The sequence below is a fragment of the Ovis canadensis genome, chromosome 3, assembly GCF_042477335.2.
Source record: "Ovis canadensis isolate MfBH-ARS-UI-01 breed Bighorn chromosome 3, ARS-UI_OviCan_v2, whole genome shotgun sequence".
Lineage (NCBI taxonomy): Eukaryota > Metazoa > Chordata > Mammalia > Artiodactyla > Bovidae > Ovis > Ovis canadensis.
Genome location: NC_091247.1, coordinates 139,321,875 through 139,338,079, shown reverse-complemented (window position 1 = coordinate 139,338,079; position 16,205 = coordinate 139,321,875). Strand labels below are relative to the sequence as shown.

General features: G+C 48.9%; 1 protein-coding gene across 1 annotated transcript; it reads right to left on the bottom strand.

The window, feature by feature from the left end:
- Nucleotides 1–5,013: 5,013 nt before the first annotated feature.
- On the bottom strand, nucleotides 5,014–13,213 carry LOC138436307 (keratin, type II cytoskeletal 2 oral-like). The gene is given in 10 exon segments (XM_069581945.1): nucleotides 5,014–5,163; nucleotides 5,166–5,323; nucleotides 5,733–5,767; nucleotides 7,382–7,602; nucleotides 8,226–8,351; nucleotides 8,459–8,623; nucleotides 9,400–9,495; nucleotides 10,199–10,259; nucleotides 11,379–11,605; nucleotides 12,671–13,213. Coding segments are annotated over 10 exon segments (1,782 nt in total).
- Between the last annotated feature and the right edge of the window lie 2,992 nt (nucleotides 13,214–16,205).

Sequence of the window (16,205 nt, the reverse complement as noted above, 5' to 3'; positions counted from 1 at the left end):
CAGGTGCTCATAGCTCCTTCGCTTGGGTAAACCTTTCATACAGTGGCCCCTCTGTGTGGGATCTTTTATGATTTGGGCAGTACTTACATAGGGTGTTAAAATAGCTGCCCTTGTCTGCAGAGTTCTGAAACTCTGTTTTCTGCCTGCCATCATGGGGAAATTAGAACTAGTTTTGGCTGTGGAAATAGACTGGAGAAGATTTCCTTTATCCAAAAGCTGCATGTGAGAATCAACTTCTTAGTCTTGTTTGCAGTTCTTCTATCACTGTCTTCTAGTTCTGATATAGACCGTGTTTTGAGAGAAACTTCTTTTTTTCTAGAATAATTTTTGGAGAAAAATTGTAGATGAATATTCTAATTCATCTATTGTATTTGATCTTATAATTTCTGTGATTAACCAGTTTAAATCTAAGTATTAGGTGCTTGTCATTTTTAGGTGTTAGTGCTATGATGGTGTTACTGGTGTTACCAGTATGATGTTGCTCCCTGGTGTTACTACTTTCCCTGATGCCAATGAATATATGCTGTACTCTGTAAGTACACTAAAAGACATCCTTTTCTATAGTATATTAAGTGTATTTGTGCAAGTTTACTTAAAATCCTTCTGTATAAATCAGTTGGTTAGTTTCAGGTTTAGCTGGGAATGGTGGCGGTTGTGGTAGTAAGTCACTTCAGTCATGTCCGACTCTTTTGCAACCCTGTGGGACTGTAGCCTGCCGGGCTCCTCTGTCCATGGGGTTCTTCAGGCAGGAGTACTGGAGTGGGTTGCCCTGCCCTCCTCCAGGGGATCTTCCCAACCCGGGGATTGAACCTGCATCTCTTATGTCTCCTGCATTGGCAGGCAAATTCTTTACCACTGTCACCACCTGGGAAGTCCTGGGTTGAGGACAGGTTTGATTAAAATGTGATTCTTCAAGCTCTGCACTTCCAAGTCTATTCTTCCTATCAAAATCGTGTTCTACTGGTCTAACCCAGCCAGAGAAAGAAGGGAGCTTTGATTTTTGATCTTCCATCTAGGTTTGGTTTAGGAAAATGTTTGGTAGAATATTACAGACCAGAAAACATGTATATCACACCTCTAGATAGAAAAAAAAAATAGTAGTTTAATTCCCAATGTGTGCCTTTTGTTTTTTTAATGTAAAAATTAAAATCTGCATTAAAAATAATGACTTCTATCATATTTATTGTATTGTTGTTGTTCAGTCACTCAGTCATGTCTGACTCTTTGTGACCCCATGGACTGCAGCACACCAGGCTTCCCTGTGCTTCACCGTCTCCCAGAGCTTGCTCAAACTCATGTCCATCGAGTCAGTGATACCATTCAACCATCTCATCCTCTGTCGTCCCCTTCTCCTCCTGCCTTCAATCTTTCTCAGCATCAGGGTTTTTTCCAGTGACTTGGCTTTTCATATCAGGTGTCAAAAGTATTGGAGCTTCAGCTTCAAATCAGTCCTTGCAATGAATATTTAGGGTTGATTTGCTTTAGGACTGACTGTTTTGATCTCCTTGCTGTCCAAGGGACTCTCAAGAGTCTTCTCTAACACCACAGTTCAAAAGTATCAATTCTTTGGCATTCAGTCTTCTATATTTATTGTATAGAAAGATGTTATTCAGTAAATTCCACAGTAGAGTAAATGAAAACCAGGTTATGAAGCAGTATGTATTGTAAGACTCTCCATATTAAAGTGTAGTGACCTGTGCTTTTTGCATATGTGTGTGTGCACACACGTGATTACACAAAGGTAAATATTACAGGGTGGTAGAATTACAGATGATCTTTCTTTTCCTTTTTTTGCTTTGTTAAATGTTTTGCATTTTTGCTACACGTTCCTTTTTTAATCTGGGAGAAGATCTTTAGAAGGAGAGGGTGAAGAGTGAAGGATAAAAAGAATTAACAATAAAGAATGGAGAAAAAAGCATCAACACTAGGAGATAAATTCACTGCTAAAGGTATAACTGATAGGATTTCAAGTATCCTGTCACCCTCTGACCATTCCACATGGGTAAATACCTACTCTACCCACCCTGGCTTCTTTCAAAGACAAACAGCTTTAGCTTCAACTAGGAGGTGAATTTGAGGGACTCCTGAAGTTTCAGAAAGCCCAGGATTGCCAGCCTCCGATAGACTTAGAAATACTCCACCCTCTTCCACCCCTACTCTGGCCTGAAACATCATGCCCTCACCCTGAAAGCGTCCATGCCCCACTATCACATGGTTTAGTCCGAGTCTATGTCAAGAACATGGGACATGAGGCCAGTCCTGGAATTCTCTGGGAGTTGGTGTGGATATCTGCCCTGTATCTTTGTCCTTCCTTTATGTGGCCCAAACTCTCTCTCCTTCCCAGGCCGGCTCCAGGCTTCCTCTCCCAGTCTTTCACTACCTCCCTCAAGAGCCCCCTCTGCCAACTCTTTTCGAAAGAGTTCATAAGAGGGTCCTAGGCAGAGCCTGGTGGGCTTCTGTCTATGGGGTCACACAGAGTCGGACACGACTGAAGCGACTTAGCAGCAGCAGCAGCAGCAGCAGCAGGTCCTCACTGTAACTTTCAGCTCCATCCTGCCTTGCAGTGTGATCTATCCCATCTTCTTGGGAGGAGGGAGGTTCTGTTCTCCTTATTCATTTCAATTCATTCTTTCAATTGACCACCAAACTTTTACTCAGTGCCCCACACCCTGTGCGGGGCCCTGAGATAGCACACCACACCAAGATGTTCACACGTGGAGTAGATGGATAAAGAGACTACAGAGACTCATGGATTCTGTTCAGTGTTATGCAGCAGCCTGGATGGGATGGGAGTTTGGGGGAGAATGGATACACAGATATGTACGGCTGAGTCCCTTTGCTGTTCACTTGAAACTCCCAGTGTTTTGTTAATTGGCTATAGTGAAAGTGAAAGCGAAGTTGCTCAGTCGTGTCCGACTCTTTGAGACCCGTGGACTGTAGCCCACCAGGCTCCTCTGTCCATGGGATTCTCCAGGCAAGAATACTGGAGTGGGTTGCCATTTCCTCCTCCAGGAGATCTTCCTGACCCAGGGATCAAACCCAGGTCTCCCACATTGCAGGCAGACGCTTTAACGTCTACATCACCAGGGAAGCCCAGTACAAAATACAATATACAAAGCCCAATACAAAAGTTTAAAGAGAGAGAGAGAGAGACTGCAGTGGCCACCCTCAACCCTGCTGCTCCAGTGTAGTGAAAAGCTGGTTTAATCCAGGACTCTTCCCAGTAAACTAAGCAACACATGGAGCAGAGCATCTGGGGTGTTTTCCTAAGGTTAGTGAAGTTCCTTGGAATGTCTCTAAAGGACCAGTAAGAGCAATAATCCAGAATGGCCTGCCCTGCTCCCCAAATCCCCAGAGCTGTGCCAGGGATAAATGAGAAAGAGGGCTACCTCCTGCCTGTAGACCTTAAAAAGATGGGCATAGATTTACCGAACTCTCAAGTGTAGGAACTTTGAAATATCTCCTTCTCCAGAGCTGCTATACTTGGGGTGAACATAGGAGATCAGATCAGGCTGTAGAACATGAACCTTGAGCAATCTCCTGGTAATCTCCTTGGACCATCAGACAAATGTACCGTTGCCTTATTAGTCCAGCTCTGATCTCACTTCTGGGTGGTAATGCATGACTTACAGTGACTTACAAACCAGAGTTTTATCACACTTAAAGGCCTGCAGAAGGGATTGGTTTGGCAGGTGGGGAAAGGAATGAGACTCTAATTGCCATCTCCACAGACTCTCTCAAGTCTCTGGTTTCTATCAGTGGCTCTTATTACCCTGATCCTTCCTGGGTCTGGGATTCAGCTTTCTGAAACTGACTGGGAAATGTTGGTGTAAGGGTAGACACGCATCTTCCCCACTTGTAATTTTACATCTATCTGGTGTGAGCCTCACTCGTGTAGCACTTCTGCCTCTTACCTGAAAGAAAGTGAAAGTATTAGTGTTTCAGTTGTGCCTGACTCTTTGCAACCCCATGGGTGAGATTCCTTTGTCCACAGAACTCTCCAGGCAAGAATACTGGAGTGGATTGCCATTCCCTTCACCAGGGGATCTTCCTGACCCAGAGATCAAACCTGGCTCTCCCACGTTGTAGGCTGATTCTTTAGCATCTGAATCACCAGGGAAACCCTTGCCTCTTACCTGGAGGGAACCAAATCCCACTGGAATCTATTACGTTGATGAACTGCAAAACACTCCTTTACCAAGACTGGGTCTAAGAGGCCCAGTGGGGGCAAGGGGTGAGTGGGAAGGCCTCCTTGGGAGTGGGCAGTCCCCACCGAAGCAACATAAATACTCTTGACCAGTCCTATCACGAGAACACAATCAAATGGATAGAGGAGAAGCCAAGACTATGCAGTGTCCTTTACAGCTACTACTAACCTAGGAGATCCATCCATACCTGATTTCTGTCTATTCTTGGACCTTGGTTTATTCTGTGACTCTTTGAAAGCCAAATACCAGAATATGAAATACAGTGCAATTTATTGGGAAAAGAAAGTACAACAACCATCAGCAGAGAATCCACAGCTCAGGGAATTAAGGTGCCAGAGGTGAGTCAGGATGTGATGTCCAGATGTGGAGCGGGAACCCTGAGAACCAACAGTCTGGAGATCTTAACCATTTACCCTCTAGCAGCAGCACCACTGCACTGCCCTCCTCAGGCAGGGGCTGAAACATTCCAGCCTCAGACCATCAACTCCCAAGAGAGATGTGCCAGGGCGGGAACAGGCCAGGCTGGGAAGACCCACACTTGTCTGGGCTGAGGTGCTGCTGTCCAAAGTCAGGGGCCTTTACAAGGGCGCATCGGGGCATCATCATCCCAGGCTAGCAGCTGGACCTCCCAGGCCTAGGAGAGGCCTTGGGGATGGAGGAGCCAGGAAGTTCAACTGCTTCCCCCGGGAGCTTGAGGAAAAGCAAGGTTGGGGTTGGCATTTGTTGATGTCAAGCAGAGAGGGGAGAAGTGCTGTCCCAAGCTGAGGGGAAACCAGTGGGCGTGGAGACTAGGCCCCCCAAAGGATCACTTGCAAAGCTGGTTTGAGCTGGTGGTCTGAGTGAAGCAGATGGTTGTGCGGCGCCCACTGCCAGACTTGTAGCCAGGGCTTCCTGAGCTCTGGACGCTGCTCGGGTTCACAGAGCCACTGCTCCCGTCGCTGCAGGCCTGGGAGCCCTGCCGCTGCCGCCGCTGACTCCTCCACAGCTGCCACTGTTCCCTCCTCTGCCACTGCTGCCGCCACCGCCTCTGTAGCCACTGCCACCAGTGACCCCTCCAAATCCCCCACGGCCTCCACCAGGGCTGGTGCCTGTGCTGGTGACGTTGCTGACCACCGCTAAGGAAAGCAAGCGCTCGACTCAGGCTCAAGCCCTGGGCCTGTACCCCAACCCTGCTTGGCTGTGTGACTCAGAGAAAGTTACTCGACTTCTCTGAGCCCTCAGTGGGTAAACAGCAGGAGTGAGCCCTGGCCCTCTGGTCCCCTTCCCCAGGAATAAGAGCCAGAAGTATCCACAGGAATTTCTGGTTCTCCAACCCAGGGAATGCCCTGGGGCCACAGGGGCTTCAGCTCTGGCCTGCCAGTTGGCCAAGTTCCACTAGGAGCAGAGTAGTGTGGCCTGAGACCCTGGACACTTGGTGGCCTGGCTGCCTTGCATGGGCCAGGCTCTCCCACCCAAATGTCAGTCAGCATGTTTCTAGTTGCCCTTTTTGCATCCCAGGGAGAAAGTTTCTGAAAGGCTACTTACAAATGCACACAGCGCTCTGACACTCTCCAGACATCCTAAAAAGCGAGAGGAGATGAGGATTATTTCTGCAATGAGTCCTTAGCCGAAGAGCTCAGGGTTCATAACCCTGGGAGCCATGTCCTCCCTTTCGCCCTCATAGGGGTCAAGCTCCCAAAAGAAGAAAGGCTTTTCTGAGTCTGTTTCCAGACACAGATCTCCCCAGGAAAGGGGGCTGCTGCAGGGAAGTAAGGCTTCCAGCAGCTCCACCAATCACCGTCTCTCCATCTTCCCATCATCTTTCATTAATTTCCCAGATCATCTTCCAAACACACTACTCATCACTCAACACCCCCTTGATTAGCCCATCCTCACCTCTCCTCCGCTGCTGAGACCATCTTCCCACCTTAGCTATGCCCTTCCCCTCCTTCACCCAGGCCTGGCTTTCTTATTCCTACCGCTCTTCTTCTGGGAAGCGTTCCCCAGTGAGCCCTCCTGGGGTGGTGGTGGCAGTAATGGTTATTCAAGATGGATAATATGTGAGAGGGGCTGACACTCAACACATGATGGAAATGTCCTGCCCACTCTCCCCATCTTCCCGTGCCTCATTCTTGTTCACGGAGCAGGCATGACCACATGTTTGAGCAGACACGGAACGTGTCCGCATGCCTTGCCAGTGTGGCCCCCACTGGTGTCGCTCTCCTTCCTCACCCCACAGTTCCCAATGCATGCAGCGCCATCTGCATTCTCACTCCTTTTCTTAGAGACGCAAGAAATCCTTAAGTTTTCTTCTCACATGTGAGTTCTGCTTCCTCCATCAGATTGGGAGCTGCCTGAAGACAGAGGCTCTGAACACAGGATTCATGGAGCAGCTAGTCATTAGAAGGATTTTTCAATTCTTGACACCCCTTTGGCATTTGACATCCACTCGCTGAGCCCTTATCTGCTACTTGGTATTGTGTTATTTTTCCAGAGTATGTATGTATCAGCCACCTTCCCATATAGACTCAGCCTCAGGGATGCGGGTGTTCCAGGACTGTCTATACTGAGCTACCCGGCATGGTAACCACTCCCCACATGAAGCTATTTTATTTAAATTAAATGTAAAACTCAGCTGCATTCGCCAGGTTTCAAGTGCCCAAGTGGCCAAAGGCTACTATATTAGATAGCACAGGTATAGGACATTGTCATCATCCAAGAAAGGTCCGGCGGACAGCACTGTAACTTTTATTATAAGCCCAAAGGACTTTCCCTTCCACCTGCATATAGTGAGGCTCAGCAGAGGTGTTTAGCCACTCAGTCATGTCTGACTCTTCGCAACCCCATGGACTGCAGCACACCAGGCTTCCCTGTCCTTTGCTATCTTCTGGAGTTTACTTAACATGTCCATTGAGTCAGTGATGGTATCCAACTATCTTATCCTCTGTCACCCAACAGAGATATGTAATGCAATATTGATGTCTAAGGTAAATCAAAGTGTGAGATAAATTTGATTGTCTATATACACGCACATATATATATAGAGAGAGAGAGAGTGGGGCCTGAATCCTCAACTCTGTCATTCAGGAGATTCCCTACCTATTGTCCTCTCCCTATAACCTTGTTCCCTTTCTTTACTATCAAAGGTCACTCGGACTCACTTCTGGAGGATAATGACCCCCCCAGCCCCTCACCTGCACTCCTCACTCTCCAGCAGCTTGTGGTAGGTGGCGATCTCCACATCCAGGACCAGTCTGACATTCATCAACTCCTGGTAGTCACGCACCAGCCGGGCCAGGTCATCCTTGGCCTGCTGAAGGGCGGCCTGCAGTTCTTGGAGCTTGGCATTGGCATCCTTGAGGGCCAGCTCCCCATGCTGCTCAGCATCAGCAATAGCATTCTGCAGGTTGGCATTCTAGCAAAGAGGGAGTTAAGAGACTGTTTAGCCTAGTGACCAAAAAGCAAACAACTGATCTTTCCAACGTCTCTTACCCACCCAAGAAATTCCTCCCTTTCCCTTCCTCCCCTTCTTAGAAATTCAGTGGCGCATACTCAGAAAACAGAAGTCAGTTTCACAGTTGGTTCATTCTTTTTTGGCCCTTTTAAATTAACTCATGTCTTATCAAGAAAAGGAACACCAATTTGCTGGTTAAGGTGGTGGTAGTCTGGTGAGTGGTTCTTTCTTTTTAAGATTGTTAAAAGCCTGTCTTTCCTAATCACTTCATTCTAGTGATACAAATTAGTCTTCAAGGTTACGTGAAGTGTGTGATAAATAGCTCATTAAGGAAAGATCCTACTGAGAGCTGAGTGTTTAAGGCCACCCTTACAGTTGGAAGATTTGCTGCTGGGCAAACCAGAATGGACAACCGTCTCTCCTTAGGGAGCCTCAACCTTGGGGAGGAGAATCGAGGAGAACAGAGTGTCCCAGAGATCAGGCTGTCCCATAGGCAACCACAAAAGGACTGAGAAGGCCTGTGGCAGAAGCCCAGCTGTTGCTTCTCCTCCCCAGGGCCCGGAAGACCTCCAGGCCAGACCCACCTGCTTCTTGACATTCTCAATCTCAGCCCTCAGCCTCGGGATCATCCGGTTGAGCTCCATGATCTCATTCTTGGTGCTCTTCAGGTCGTCCCCATGCCTGCTGGCCTTGTTCTCCAGCTCTCAAAGCTGACAGAAGAGAAACCCATCATCACAACTTTGCAGACTGTTGGAGCGCTTTTGATGGAGGTCAGTGGACCTACAGCTAGAGTGCAGGAACAGAGGAGAGCTCCCACCTTGGTCTTGTACAGGGCCTCGGCCTCGGCCTTGCTCTTCTGCACGATGTCCTTGTACTGGGCCTTGACCTCATTGATGATGCTGTCCAGGTCCAGGCAGCGATTGTTGTCCATGGACAGGACCACAGACATGTCATGAAGGTGATTCTGCATCTGGGTCAGTTCCTGTGGGAAACATGGAGCTCACTTTCACCATCTTCTGGCCTCAAGAGATGCTGAGAATAAAGAAGAGTCTTCTACCCCCACAACAGGGGCCAAGAGTGGGAGAGTTAGAAATATCAGCTTGCATTTCAGGCCCGGCTACAGCCTAAAGGATACCAGACAACAAAACAAAAGGAAAAAGGAACAACACCTGTATAAGACTGTCAGCCTGCAAGTATCAGTCAGTGAACCCTACTGGGTGGGTTTCCAGAGGACTGCAGTAAGGAGGGGTCCTCTGGAAGAGCTGAGTTAGGTACTGGGTTAGGAGCCAGAGGGTTAGAGCCAACTACAGAGGACAAGTAGGGGACAGAGAGGGACCCTGGCCCTGTGAGCCAGGTCTAGGCAACTGTGAGGAGTTAAGCTGGCATTGCCTGGGAGGAGCAGAGCTGAGAGCTGAGCCCCACTGCTGGGTTTGTGAGTGTCCTGCCGTGTGCGTGCCTGTGCTCCGTCACTCAGTTGCATCCGACTCTTTGTGGCTGCATGGACTGCAGCCCGCCAGGCTCCTCTGTCCATGGGATTCTCCAGGCAAGAATACCGGAGTGGGTTGCCACGCCCTCCTCCAGGGGATCTACCCTACCCGGGTATCAAACCCGCATCTCCTGCATGGCAGGCAGATTCTTTACCACTGAGCCACCAAGGAAGCCCCATCCTGCCACATGACTGTCCCCTGATGTCACACTTGGGAAGCATGCTTGGAAAGATGCGGCTAAGAAGGCTCTGGGGCTCGACCAAGGAATCACCGTCTCACAGAGGGTCCTCAGGAAGTTGGTTTCATCTGTCAGACCATCCACCTTGGCCTGAAGCTCCACCTTGTTCATGAACGCTGCATCCACGTCCTGAACAAAAGGAAGGGAGGAGGGCAGTCAGAAACCCAAAGGAATGTGACCGTCTGCTGCCCCTCCACCCACAGCACTGTTCTGAGTCTTCATCATTCTTCTTTGCCCCTTCCCCCATTCCTCTCTCTAATTATGACTTCTCTTTTTGGAAAAAAAGAAAAAGTGGTTTTCTTCCTTTTAATTGCCTTGGCCAATCAAATCCCAAGGCTTTGACAAAACATAAACCCCATCAGCCAGGTACACAGTAAGGGTAGCAAAACCACATTTATCCAATATGTGACTTTGGTTAGGTAGGACCAAAAACCCAGCCTCTTGAAGAGAAAAGAAGGCATTCTTCTCACAACTTCATCTTTACGATGACTGGCTGACACAAGCTACCAGTATTTGTGGTATCTGATTGTTTTTATTAATAATATCCGGGGAGGCTGAAAACCTTGATTCGATGCTATAGATAAAGCCTGCATTATTATTTCACATCACCAATCAGCTCATCGGTCACATTATAAGATGTCGTCCCCACCAGCAACATACTCAGAGCAGCTGCCTTCATCAAACTCCTCATTCCACAAAAATGCAAGAAAAGGTATAAACAGCCCACAGAGCATAGCGTCACAGGGCCCCAGAGAAGTTGGCTCTGCTCTCCCTCCAGCGGCTTCCACACCCAGAAAGGGAGCCAAGGTCCCCATTGTCCCAGATTCCTCACCTTCTTGAGCCCCATAAACTCATTCTCTGCAACAGTACGCTTGTTGATCTCATCTTCATACCTGGGACAGAAAGAGCCACACATTTGGACACTGACATTTCAGAAGTTGGGAAAAAAAAAAAAAAGAGGCTCCTAAGAACTCAGGCACAATCTCCTCACCAGGGGATAGGACCAGCTTCAAGGGTGTGCGACCCGTGCAGTTACTCAGAGTCCTGGGTTCAGAAGGTCGTTATGCTTGGTTTAAAGCTCTGTTGACCCAATCTTGAAATTCTTAATAATTTTTTGACAAGGGCCCTGAGTTTTCATTTCACCCTGAACCCCCAAACTGATGTAGCCAGTCCTGCCTAGAGGCCTTTCAGAGCTCAGGCCACTGCCTTGATCACCTCCCTCTAGGTCTGAGTGACACGCCAAGGAGTGTCAGGCAGGGGAGGGGAAGACTTCGAGGAGCCCAGCTCTAGAGACATCACGAAACACCTGGGCAGATAAGCCCAGAGAGGTATTTGCTCAGGCTGGCTGTTTCAACCTCTGTTCTCTCTGTTTCTCTTTTCATTAATCTGAGCAGGTGCCCACAAGCTTGTGCACATGGAGTGGAATGGGGCCTCCCCAGAACAGGCTTTCCCCTTCTTGCAGGTCCTTACCCCCGGGGATATCTGGAGCTCCCTTCCCATCTTGAGAGGTCCCGTTTACCTCTTGCAGGCCTCAGAGGATGTCAGCCATAATTGCAGACATGCGAGAGGGGGCTGACTGAAGCTGCAGAAATGGGACTGGGCTGGACACATTGGAAGAGCGCTTTACAGCAGTCTGCCTGGGACCCGGGACCTGCCCCACCCACCGCTTCACAATCTAGGACCAGAGCAGGGGAATCTGCATTTTTGATGGGCTTCCAGGGTGCTGCCTTGGTACAGTAAAGTGTGGAGGGCCCTCCAGTCTAAAGGGCTTTGAACTCTGGGAGGACTCTGTCGCCCATCTGGGCTGGTGTAGAAGGGCCCTGCCTGGAGACTGACAAATCTGGCATCATCAGCCACTTGGAAGTCTCAGTCTTCACCCTCTCACATACTCAGTAAATCCATCCTCAAGTCCTGACTGAAGGTACAGTCAGGAACAGTTAAAAATCCTCAGTTGGGACCTCACCTCCCTGCTAATCCCCCAGGAGGGGAAACTCCCCAGCTGGGGCCCTCACTTCTTTCTGAAGTCTTCCACCAGGTCCTGCATGTTCCTTAGCTCTCCTTCCAGATTCCCCTTCTCCACCAGAGCTGAATCCAGCTGCCTGCGCAGGCAGTTGATGTAGCTTTCAAATAAAGGCTCCAGGCCTCTGGAGCCCAAGCTGGAGCCCAAGCCCGCGGTCTGCTGCTGGAGCAGGTCCCACTTGGTTTCCAGGACCTTGTTCTGCTGTTCCAGGAACCGCACCTGCGGCAGGGAAGGTACAGAAAGAGTCAGCTTCTTGAGTTGGGCAGGTGGGGTCATCCAACCCAAATTGTTCCATATGTGGAAACTCAACCCGGTTGTCCAATCTGCAAGAGCCTCTGTTTTTTCAGGAATTTGAGAAGGATGAGGGTTTAGAAAAGGAGGAAGAGATACATTGAGTGCTTCCTGAATTCTGTTTCCACATAGTCTAACTCACTTAATCCTCCCATACAACTACCTATAAGTGTTATCCCCCTTTTGTAGATAAAGAAACTGAGGCTCCAAGTGCTTACATAAGTTGCCCAAAGTGAGGTGGCTACTAAGTGTCAAAACTAAGAGACAAACCCAGCCCTCATCAAGTCTGTTGGAATCCTTCAGCATACACCTAAAGGAGGCCTGCACAAAGGTGTTTCTCATCATCTTTTAAAGGAAAGCTTTTTTACCTCCCTTCAAGCAGGGAAAATAGTCAACAAGGTTTAACTTGTGCTAAATTTTTCTTACTCTCCTTAACTGTGTCCCCTTTCAGTTACTCAGCTCACAGCTAACTTCAGTTTAACTTCACACCCAGCACACCCTTCCCTGCCCGAGGGTGGACAGCTTGGTGTAATGTGGCTAAAGTATAGCGTCATCTGGAAGGTAAGTCAGCTGCCGCCACTCATCGCTGCAAGGCAGTCCTGAGATTCCTCCTAATGCAGGTTTGGTTGTCAGCTCGTTTGGATTACTAAGCAATTGCTCCTCAAGAGTCACTGAAAGTTAGCTATAACAATTTCACGGTTACTGTCCCTTTCTTAAAAAGAGCTAAAAGCATTCCTAGACTCTCACTTCACTTTCCTGGGCCCTGTCCCAAGAAGAAAATCAGGAGATGAAATCCTTCTCCCATTTCACAGCTGGGAAGACGGGGCCTGCAGAGCAAGAGAGGCACCTGACTGTCCTGTAGGGGCCAAGGAAGAACCAGCACAAGAAGCTGGACCGCCTGCCTCTAAGCCTGGCAGGTCCCGTGGGCATCTTCCTATACCATCCCCCTGGGCAGCCCAACCCCTCCAGGACACCTCTGGGCTTTGCCCTCACCTTGTCAATGAAGGAGGCGAACTTGATGTTGAGGGTCTTGATCTGCTCCCTCTCCTGGGCCTTTACTTGCCCAATCTGGGGGTCGATCTCCACATTGAGGGGCTGCAGGAGGCTCTGGTTGATGGTCACTTCCTGGATTCCCCCAGGGCAGACACTAGAGCCATAGCTACCAGGCCCACCAAAGCTACTAGTCCCTCCAAAGCCACCAACCCCTCCATAACCACTGCCCATTCCTCTGACTCCACAAATGCCACCTCCATAACCACCTCCACAGCCACTGATGCAGCTGCTGTGCCCTCCCCCAAAGCCACCAGCCCGGGAGCCAGCCACGCTGATGGAGATTCTCTTATTGCCACCCAGGTTGTAGAGGCTGCGACTGCCAAAGCCGCCTGCTCTGCCCCGGGACCCACAGACCCCTGCGCCAGCTCCTCCAGAGCGGGCCACACAGCTCATCCTGCTGCTGCTGCTGCTGCTGCTGCTGGGGACCACGGCAGAGCAGACAGAGAAGCCCTGGACGGATTTCTTGCAGACTTGTCTGTTCATGGTGAGAGAGCTCAAAGGCAAGCTAGCAATCACTTAGCAGGAGCTGCGAGAGGGATGAAGACAGAGGATGGGGACAGAGGAGACTGGTCTTTATATACCAAGGAGTTTGGCTTGGAAGACGGAGAGGCAAGCAATTAGCTGAGAGTCATCTTGGGTTTGGTTTGCCTCCCAGGCAATAAGTTACTTCCACTTTGCAAACACACCTCAAAAATAATCCCCCAGACCAAAGTGACTTTGCTCTCTTGGCTTAATCATCCAAACTTGCCTCAGTTGACAAAGGACTGGAACTCTCCTCCCTCCATGGGTTCTCTCAAGAGTCTCAGGAAACTCAAACAGCACCTGATCCAGCAGGATGAATGGGGGTTTGATACCAGGGGGTCAGGAGCTACTGAGCTCTGTGACACCAGGCTGAGGACCAGACAACTTTTTCCAGGTGACCTGAGTCCCTCCCTGCATGCAGAGTGCCACCACTCCATGGCATGTCCATGATACTTCAAAGAAATATCCAGAGGAGGGCTTAGGGTGAGGAGGATGGAGGGATGAGAGGTGCACGGACCCCACAAGGATCCACTCTGGCACCTCCTCTGCCAAATCATCCCTTAAGCCAGCTTGTCACTTGAGCTGAGAGGTGCTATTGTCATGGGAAACACATGTGAAGATAAAATATCTCACCTGTGGGAGCAATGAAGTCAGATATGCAGCAAGTGTGAAGCTTGCAAGGAAGAAGGAGATGCATACGGACAGGAGTCTCAGACCAAGCCCTGCTACCACCATCCTAGACCAGCAGCAGGTGATTTCTGGATATAGAAGCAAGGGAGGGCAGAATGTGGGACCAGTTGGCTGATGAAGTCAGCTCAAAGACCCCATTCATCATCTTAGAATGAGAGTGCATGCTGTATCAGATCTGGTGGCCTTTGACCCCCTCCCCCTTCCTGGTCTGAGTTAGATGCTCCTCCCTCTTTTCCCACCACACCCTGTGCTTTTCCCACCATGGCCCTGATTCAGAGTATCCTTATCTGTTTATTTGTCAGGACCCCTCTGGGTCCTGAGCTTGTCAAGGGAAGGAGTTGAGTCCTACTCATTCTAAATCTCCAGCCTGTCCGTAGGGTAAGCACACCGAGAATGTGTGTTAACTGATGACTAGTATCTAAGTGTATAAATAATCTAGACCCAGCCTTATGGGATGTAAATCTTCAGAGGAAGGGTTTGGGTGTCTGTATTCTTAACAAGCCCTTCAGGTAATCCTTATGATCAGGGAAGTTTGGGAAGCCCTGGTCTAGAAGATGGGTGTTCCTTCTGGGCTCAGGGAGGGAGGGGAATGGAGGACCCTTGGCAGTAGAGTGAGTCCACCGATGCGTTACTGCTCTCACTTTTGACAGCTCAATCGTCTCCCATCCCTGGACCAACCCATCTCCACACCCAGCCACATCACGCATGGCAAGAACAAATTCTCAGGTTGTTACCTACATATGGGACTTCACGAGCTATGGGAGAAACAGCAGCGAGTGATTCTCACAGCCCGAGAAATAGGTGGTGAGTCTATCTCCAGAAGGCTGGTCAAGTTGGCAAACATGCACTCTCTTTCTGGGATGGTCTCCAGACAAAGCAGTCTGGTGCAGAGGACTGGTCTGAAAAACCCTCAAGAACCTCAAGTTTAGCAATCTTAAGTGTGCTGCAGCTAATTCTCAATTCTCTGCTCTGCTTCTTGTCTAAAGTTAGTCCACTTGGTTAGAAGCTCAGTATCTCTTTGACCTTGAACAAGTTACTAAATTTTTATGTGTCTTGGTTTCCTCAACTATAAGATGGGATGATAATAGCAGGTACTCGAGCATTAAAGAAGTTAAATAAATGTGAAATGCTTACTATGGTGCTTAACACATGGTAAGCACTCTATGTTCACTTATTGCTAATATTCTACTTGGGAACATGGGGAAGGGAGTAACTTATGTTTGGCCTCAACTGTCCTCAAGACAACTTTCACCCCTGAGAAAGAAGCTGAGTGTGAGTGGAGAGTAAGATAAACAAATTGGGACAGTAGAGAGTAAGACCTCTGCTAGAATCGGTTTGGATTGGGTGACCTTGAGCAGTGACTCAACACACAAATTTGTGTTCTGTCAAATCCCTTCCAACCTAATTGGTTTGTGATGAGCCTCACAGGAAACAATGTAAGTTGAAAGTCCTTGATAGTTACAAAATGCCACACAAAATAAGGTAACTGGGGTCTAACAGAAAGCCTGTCATCGTGGACTTCAGAAGACCTGGGTTCAAATAACCTCTTGTCTACCTCTTACCACGTGATGACCTTGGTCAAGCTACTTGACTTTGCCGTTGTTTAGTCGCCAAGTCTAGAATCTTTAGCCTCTCTTATATGTAAAATGAGGATTCTTTTTATGTGTAAAATGAGCCCCACTCACAGGATTGTTTTGAGATTTAAATCGTGTCCAGCAACAAACTGGGTTTTTGAGTCAACATTACCCATCCATAGCCAATTCATGAAGGGGATCTGTGTCAGGTTCTTCTTTGAGACGTTTACTCCATCCATCAGTTGAATGCCAGTCCTCTTGGAGAGGTCTATGTTCATAATCTTTGAAACTCCTTTAGAAGCAGAAGATGAAATGCCCTCCCTGGGAACAAAGCTGAGCCAGGCTCACCTGAAGCCCCAAGTGAGAGCTCAAAGCAAACAAGGACAAACATCAGTATCTCTGCCTCCCTTCCCCTCCCTTGGCTCCAGTGCTGAGGCAGCGGGTGGCAGCCTCCTAGGTACAGCTGAGCTCTGCCATCCTGGCAGATACTGCAGAAGAGGAATGGAGCGAGGTGACGGGCAGGTCACCAAAGCACAGTTTTGGGTTGGATTCCCCCAATCCACGTACCCTGAGCCCGCCAATCACCGCCTTAATTAGCCAGTTGGGGTTGTTTTCTCAGCAGTTGACTAAAGCTGCTGAAAAGATCCAGAGTTAGCATCCTGGGCTCTATTTCCCACTGATCTTCTAGG